Below are 8,157 nucleotides of genomic sequence, written 5' to 3' on the forward strand. Positions count from 1 at the left end.
CCCCTCCATACCAGGCAACATCCTGGTAAACCTCCTCTGCACCCTCTCCAAAGCCTCCACATCCTTCCTGTAATGTGGGGACCAGAACTGCACACAGTACTCCAAGTGCGGCCGCACCAGAGTTGTGTACAGTTGCAACATAACGCTACGACTCCTAAATTCAATCCCCCTACCAATAAACGCCAAGACACCATATGCCTTCTTAACAACCTTATCTACTTGATTCCCAACTTTCAGGGATCTATGCACACATACACCTAGATCCCTCTGCTCCTCCACACTATTCAAAGTCCTCCCGTTAGCCCTATACTCAACACATCTGTTATTCCTACCAAAGTGAATTACCTCACACTTCTCCGCATTAAACTCCATCCGCCACCTCTCGGCCCAACTTTGCAACCTGTCTAAGTCTTCCTGCAAACTACGACACCCTTCCTCACTGTCTACCACACCACCGACTTTGGTGTCATCAGCAAATTTGCTAATCCACCCAACTATACCCTCATCCAGATCATTAATAAATATTACAAACAGCAGTGGCCCCAAAACAGATCCCTGAGGTACACCACTTGTAACCGCACTCCATGATGAATATTTACTATCAACCACCACCCTCTGTTTCCTATCCGCTAGCCAATTCCTGATCCAATTTCCTAGATCACCCCCAATCCCATACATCTGCATTTTCTGCAGAAGCCTACCATGGTGAACCTTATCAAACGCCTTACTAAAATCCATATATACCACGTCCACTGCCTTGCCCCCATCCACCTCCTTGGTCACTTTCTCAAAAAACTCAATAAGGTTAGTAAGGCACGACCTACCTGCCACAAAACCATGCTGACTATCACCTATCAATTCATTACTCTCCAAATAACTATAAATCCTATCCCTTATAATTTTTTCCAACATCTTGCCGACAACAGAAGTGAGACTCACCGGTCTATAATTCCCGGGGAAGTCTCTGTTCCCCTTCTTAAACAATGGGACAACATTCGCTAACCTCCAATCTTCTGGTACTATACCAGAGGCCAACGACGACCTGAAGATCAGAGCCAGAGGCTCTGCAATCACTTCTCTTGCCTCCCAGAGAATCCTTGGATAAATCCCATCCGGACCAGGGGATTTATCTATTTTCAGACCCTCCAGAATATCCTGCACATCCTCCTTATCAACTGTAATACTGTCTATTCTACTCCCTTGCAACCCAGTGTCCTCCTCAGCTATATTCCTGTCCCCTTGCGTGAACACCGAAGAGAAATATTGGTTCAATGCTTCACCAATCTCCTCCGGTTCCACACATAACTTCCCTCTGCCATCTATAACTGGCCCTAAACTTGCCCTAACCAACCTTCTGTTCTTGACATACCTATAGAACGCCTTAGGATTCTCTTTAACCCTATCCGCCAAAGTCTTCTCATGTCCCCTTTTAGCCCTTCTAAGCTCGCTCTTCAACTCCCTCTTAGCCAATCTAAAGCTTTCTAGTGCACTACCCGAGTGCTCACGTCTCATCCGAACATAAGCCTCCTTTTTCTTTTTAACCAACAAAGAAACTTTTTTGGTGCACCACGGTTCCCTAGCCCTACCAATTCCTCCTTGCCTGACAGGGACATACCTATCACAGACTCGCAGTAGCTGCTCCTTGAAAAAACTCCACATGTCGGACGTTCCCAGTCCTTCCTGTTACATTCTGACAGTTACTAGGCAACCAGTCACACCTGGAGACATCTGGGGCACAATTGTCCCCCCAAAAAAGTTGAAGTTGATTTATTAGTGTCACAAGTAGGCTGACATTAACACTGCAATGAAGTTACTGTGAAAATCCGCTAGTTGCCACACTCTGGCGCCTGTTCGGGTACACTGAGGGAGAATTTAGCATGGCCAAAGCACCCTAACCAGCATGTCTTTCAGGCAGTGAGAGGAAACCTCAGCACCCGGAGGAAACCCACGCAGATACGGGGAGAACGTGCAGACTCTGCACAGACACTGACCCAAGCTGGAAATTGAACCTCGGCCCCTGGCACTGTGAGGTAGCAGTGCTAACGACTGTGCCAGCGTGCCAGTGCCCAATGGTCAGGAATATGGGCGGAATATATCCTCATGAACCTGCTCCTGGGCCTGGCGAGACGCGCCATCAATAGGTCCAGGCAGCGGGCGATCGACGGGGCCGTCCATCTCGACTGTCTGCCCCTCTACCGCGGCTACATTCGCGGCCAGGTGTCTCTGGAGAGGGAGCATGCGGTGTCCACGGGCGCGGTTGACGCCTTCCGCGACTGCTGGGCGCCGCAGGGGCTGGGGTGTATTATCGACCCCGATAATCACCTTTTGGTTTGACGTTTTAAGTTTTCTTTCGACTTTGTTTTTGGTTCGGGCTGTTCCCCCCTTCCTTTTGGGGAGCCGTCCCTTTTACTTTGTCCCTAAGTTAATTTGAGTTCGTTTACTTGATTGGTGTCGAAAGAAATGAGTAATTGGTTCAATTGTTGTTATTGATTCTGGAATAATTGCTGTCAGCTGAGTGTGGGCTGTGTGTATAAAAGGTGTCGCTTGGTGCCTGACGGGATGGTTCAGTTGTTTGGGATGATGGGGGATTTTGGAGTGAGGGGTTTCTTCCCAGTGCTGGTGTTAGTTGGAGCTGTTTGTTGCTCTGATACTTGGCAACAGTTTCCAGGCCACAGGTTTCCATGGATAATAGTCAAAGCCACCCCTCGGCCTCAGACATTCCCTCCTCCTGGGCCTCCCTTTGATTCCCATTTCCGTGTGTCTGAGGGTCAAGGTGTGTCTCCAGTGCAGAGTGTGAGGGTGCAGTGTGGAGAGGACAAGCTGCTGGTCAGGGTCCAGCTGGATTTATTTGGAACCAGGCACCTGGTTAAAGCTGCTGATCTGACCCTGGGGACAGCAGGTTGTCGGCCAACCAGGATCTACTCTCAGAATCACACCGTCCTCTTTGACTATGGACTCCATGAGTGTGGCAGCAGATTGCAGGTAATGTGAATCCTCAAACTTTGCCTCTGAGCTGGGGCTGTAGGTTGTTCCCCACTCTTCACTCCAGCACTTGGTGAGATGTCATTGATATTGAGGAGATAGCTGTCTCCTGCTTTATAAACCCCAAATTAGCTTTCTATTCAGGATTGTGCTTTACTTTCACTGGTCTGAGTCTCTCCAACCCCATTGTTCTGGAAGCATCTCTTTGCTTCCTCCAAGCTTTCCCTATTTTGAGAATTTTTCAGTTTGATTTCCCCTCATTCACATCAACTCAACTGAGGGTTGAGTTTCAGTCCACTTTTTAATCCAATTGGGTTAAATCTGAATGAAATAGGAATTGAGATCGATTGGACTAAAGAGGAACTCTACACTTCCCACTTTCCCAGTCATTGGAATAAATGGGGCTCTGATTACAAACTGTTCTATTGCCATGTTCCAAATTGCTGACAACTTGTGGCTCCTTTTCCTGTTAACTGAAGCTTTTATTGAATCACTTCCCTGTTAATTGATTCTGGTCTTGTGCTCATGATCTCTCCTTGCAGGAAGGGCTGAGGTTGCATAGCAACACTGCTAACCAGATGAGGCCCTTCAGCCTGTTCCCCAGTCATTATGATCAGGACTGAGCTTCCCACAGCCTCCATGTTCCTGTCCTCACAACATGATTCCCTCAATGGCCAAAAATAAATGCCTCTGTCCTGAATATCCTCAGTGAGTGGCCATTCCCAGCTCTCTGGGGCTGGAGAGAATTCCAAAGATTCATCAGCTGCTGAATGAAGAAATTCCTCATCACATTAAATCCTAAATGACTGACCCCTGACTTGAGAAGACTCCCTGCTAACAGAATCTCCAGCTTGGGGGAAGCAGCCTCTTCACACTGACCCTGTCAATCCTCCTGAAGAATTGTTTTAATGGGATGAGTTCATTGTTAACCCCAGTGTAGAACATTCTCATTTCAGATCAGTTCTTCATTCCTTAAGCTGCTGTCTTTCAGATGACTGGAGATTTCCTGATCTACAGCACCCACCTGAGCCACAGCCCAGAGTATCATGGATCTGTTATTGTGAGAACCAATGGAGCGGTCGTTCCCATTGAGTGTCGTTATTTTAGGTGAGAATCTTTACTCGATTGTCAATAAGATCTCCAGCTGCTAGTGACCTCTGACCTTGTCCTAAAATGCCTGCATTGTCTTTCCAGGAAGGGCAATGTGAGCAGTAACCCCATCAAGCCCACCTGGATCCCATTCAGCTCCACCAGGTCTGGAGAAGGGCATCTGTCATTCTCACTGCGCCTAATGAATGGTATGTGATGGGTGGATGGGGAGTGATTTCCTGTCCTCATTCACTGGGAGTTACACCCACTGTCTCCAACCCTTGTCCTCTTGTCCTTCAGGTGACTGGCTTACAGAGCGCACTTCGACTGTCTACTACCTGGGTGAGCTCATTCACATTGAGGCCTCTGTTTCAATGAGCAACCACATGGTCCTGAAGCTCTACATTGACCGCTGTGTAGCTACATTGAGGCCAGACAAGGACTCCAGCCCGAGATACAGCATCATTGACTACAATGGGTAAGGAGCTCTCTGCTTTCTCCAGCTGCTCCCATCTCAATGGCTTCTCTGGATTCACTTCTTGTCCCTTTTTCCATCTTTCTTCAGCTGCCTCCTGGACAGCAAAGCTGAGGACTCCTTTTCAACCTTTGTGTTGCCAGGAGACGAGCGGGAGTCGGACAAACTCCGCTTTGACCTGGATGCCTTCCGTTTCTTTGGAGATGAGCGTTCCTTGGTAAGGGGAAGCTGATCATTGGGGTCTCCATGTTGGGAGGGAGTCACTAAATAACCACTTGTGTTGAATGTGTCCCTCAGATTTTCATCACCTGTCACCTGAAAGTTGTTCCAGTGGATCGGAGAGATTCCAGGAACAAAGCTTGTACTTTGCAGAAGATGCAGAATGTGTAAGTTCCCCCTCTCTCCCTCAGGGATGTGTTTGTGTGGAGAAGTGATGCACAACCTGGTTGACTGTTTTCTCTTGTTTAGCTGGACCCCATTGGAGGAATCGAGCTTTGACATTTGTGCCTGTTGCCATGTGGGGAACTGTGGGGCCACAAGGGATTTGGGATTTGGATCCAGAGGAAGGAGAGATCTTGCAGCTGAAGCTGGTAGGACATTGATCCTCTAGATGTGGGAGCTTCCCCCTTTCCCCTCTCTAACTGGAATGGTTGATATTGCAGAGAGTGAAGCTGGATTGAAGTGGGAGGCTGAGGCCTCACTTGGACCCCTGCTCATTCTGGATACTGATGGAACCAACCTGGCAACAGCCTCCCTGAATGAGGCTGAGGGAAGGATACAGGAGAGGTCTCCAGGGGGTGAGTTGGCTGACTGCTGGTTTCCATTTCCCCCTCAGTGGTAGCTTCAGTAACCATTGGTTTCTCATTGCTTTGTAGGTGTGGAGTCTGAGGTGGTCCTGATTGTGACCCTGACTGTGACAGCTGTCTCTCTGATCTTTGCTTCATTGATCACCTTGTTCCTGTACAGGAAACACAAACAAACTCTGTTCAACCAGTCATCAAATGATCAATAAAGCACTCAGTCCTTGTTTCTAGTGTCTGGGAGCTGATTGGTCAATGCATCCTCCACATGTTAGCCAATAGCTCCATGAGACTGGTGGCTGGGGTGAGCCAATCCCAGCAGAACTGGGCCTGCTGAATGATTGGTTTACTGAGGGTTGAGAGAGAAACACTAACTCTGGATTTGATGGGGCTGCTGCTGGTTTTCTGTCTGTTTCGGAGCCCAGAGTGGGGGAGGCGGTGTGATCAGGTCTGGGGATGTCCTTGTGGAGCTGAGCCTGGCTGTGGCTGCCTCCTTCTCTCCCATGGTGATGCTCACCCCCGGGAGAGGGACAGACTGTATTTTGGAATGTTTGGGCTTTGCTGGACCCAGTGGGTGTTGCTCACACTGCAAACAGAATGTGAATTTGATCAAAATCATTCTGCATTTGTTCAAGTTCTGATTTGGTGATTGCCTCTCTCTGATCAGCCAGTTAACTAAGGCCCGTCTATTGTGGGGAATAGTGTGTATGCAACTCAAACAGAAGGTGATCACGTGAGCTAGTGTGGCTTTCAGTGGATGGGACTGAACTGTCCTTCATTGGAGTTCACTGAGTGGATATGGACTTTCAGAATCTCAACCCTGTTCAGGACAGAGCAGCTCATTGATTGACATCCCTGCCACACTCTCCCTGCACCGCTGACAGTGGCAGCAGTTTGTACCATCGACAAGATGTGCTGCTATTCACCAAGCTTCCTTAGACAGCACCTTCCAGACCCACAATCCGTACTTAATGGACAAAGACAGCATTCGCATTCCCACCCTCCCCCTCCTCTAACCTAAAAATAAAGACTCGGTGTGAGAGCAGGTGAGTTTTTTTTTTCTTCTTTTTCTCTTTTGTTTCTTAGTAAGGGAAGTTAGCAGGGATGTCAGTGCAATGTTCCTCCTGTGGGATGTTTGAGGTGAGGGACACCATTAGTGTCCCAGCTGAGTACCCCTGTAGGAAGTGCACCCAATTCCAGCTCCTTGAAGACCGTGTTAGGGATCTGGAGCTGGAACTGGATGAACTCAGGATCATTCGGGAGGCAGAGACAGTTATAGATATGCGGCATGGTAGCACAGCGGTTAGCACTGCTGCTTCACAGCTCCAGGGTCCCGGGTTCAATTCCTGGCTCGGGTCACTGTCTGTGTGGAGTTTGCATGTTCTCCTTGTGTCTGCATGGGTTTCCTCCGGGTGCTCCGGTTTCCTCCCACAGTTCAAAGATGTGCGGGTTAGGTTGATTGGCCAGGTTAAAAAAAAAATTGCCCCTTAGAATCCTAAAATGCGTAGGTTAGAGGGATTAGTAGGTAAATATGTGGGGGTAGGGCCTGGGTGGGATTGTGGTCGGTGCAGACTCGATGGGCCGAATGGCCTCCTTCTGCACTGTAAGGTTTCTTCTTCTTCTATGATAAAAGCTACAGGGAGGTTCATACTCCTAGGAATAAGGATACTTGGGTGACTGTTAGAAGGGGTAAGAAGCAGTCAGTGCAGTGATCCCCTGTGGCCGTTCCTCTGTATAACAAGTGTACCATTTTGGATACTGTTGTGGAGGACAACTTACCAGGGGTAAGCCATGGGGTACAGATCTCTGGCACAGAGGCTGTCCCTGTTGCTCAGAAGGGAAAGGGGGGGAGGAGTAGAGCATTAGTCATTGGGGACTCCATAGTTAGGGGGACCGATAGGAGATTCTGTGGGAGCGAGAGACTCGCGGTTGGTGTGGTGCCTCCCAGGTGCCAGAGTCCGTGATGTCTCGGATCGTGATTTCGGGATCCTTAAGGGAGAGGGGGACCAACCCCAAGTTGTGGTTCACATAGGCACCCAAGACATAGGTAGGAAAAGAGACGGGGATGTAAGGCAGAAATTCAGGGAGTTAGGGTGGAAGCTTAGAGCGAGAACAAACAGAGTTGTTATCTCTGGTTTGTTACCCGTGCCACGTGCTAGCGAGGAGGGGAATAGGGAGAGAGAGCAGCTGAACACGTGGCTACAGGAATGGTGCAGGAGGGAAGGATTCAGATTCCTGGACAATCGGGGCTCATTCTGGGGTAGGTGGGACCTCTACAAACAGGATGGTCTTCACCTGGACCAGAGGGGTACCAATGTCCTGGGGGGGAAATTTGCTAATGCTCTTCGGGAGGGTTTAAACTAATTCGGCAGGGGGATGGGAACCTGGATTGTTGCTCCAGGAGGATGTGAGTGGTGAGGTCATGAATCGGGTTTCAAGGTCGCAGGAGTGTACCGGCAGGCAGGAAGGTGGTTTGAAGTGTGTCTACTTCAACGCCAGGAGCATCCGGAATAAGGTGGGTGAACTTGCAGCATGGGTTGGTGCCTGGGACTTCAATGTTGTGGCCATTTCGGAGACATGGATAGAGCAGGGACAGGAATGGTTGCTGCAGGTTCCGGGGTTTAGATATTTCAGTGAGATCGGGGAAGGTGGTAAGAGGGGGAAGTGTGGCATTGCTAGTCAAGGACAGTATTACGGTGGCAGAAAGAATGTTTGATGAGGACTCGTCTACTGAGGTAGTATGGGCTGAGGTTAGAAACCGAAAAGGAGGTCACCCTGTTGGGAGTTTTCTATAGGTCTCCAAAAAGTTCC

General features: G+C 49.1%; 1 protein-coding gene across 1 annotated transcript; it reads left to right on the forward strand.

Annotated features, from left to right (window-relative positions):
- Nucleotides 1-2,559: 2,559 nt before the first annotated feature.
- On the forward strand, nucleotides 2,560-5,558 carry LOC144487523 (zona pellucida sperm-binding protein 3-like). Its single transcript, XM_078205607.1, has 8 exons — nucleotides 2,560-2,982; nucleotides 3,974-4,089; nucleotides 4,177-4,280; nucleotides 4,372-4,549; nucleotides 4,637-4,763; nucleotides 4,844-4,932; nucleotides 5,015-5,136; nucleotides 5,422-5,558. The coding sequence occupies exons 1-8, from the start codon at nucleotides 2,560-2,562 to the stop codon at nucleotides 5,556-5,558; spliced, it is 1,296 nt and encodes a 431-aa protein (XP_078061733.1).
- Nucleotides 5,559-8,157: the final 2,599 nt, after the last annotated feature.

The sequence above is a fragment of the Mustelus asterias genome, unplaced genomic scaffold, assembly GCF_964213995.1.
Source record: "Mustelus asterias unplaced genomic scaffold, sMusAst1.hap1.1 HAP1_SCAFFOLD_841, whole genome shotgun sequence".
Taxonomy (NCBI): domain Eukaryota; kingdom Metazoa; phylum Chordata; class Chondrichthyes; order Carcharhiniformes; family Triakidae; genus Mustelus; species Mustelus asterias.

Excerpts from the sequence above, each read along its gene's own strand:
- LOC144487523 (XM_078205607.1), top strand. The coding sequence starts at position 2,560 with ATGGTTCAGTTGTTTGGGATGATGGGGGATTTTGGAGTGAGGGGTTTC. Across the intron at positions 4,550-4,636 it reads AGCATCATTGACTACAATGG|CTGCCTCCTGGACAGCAAAG; the intron begins GTAAGGAGCTCT and ends ATCTTTCTTCAG. Across the intron at positions 4,933-5,014 it reads TTGCAGAAGATGCAGAATGT|CTGGACCCCATTGGAGGAAT; the intron begins GTAAGTTCCCCC and ends TCTCTTGTTTAG.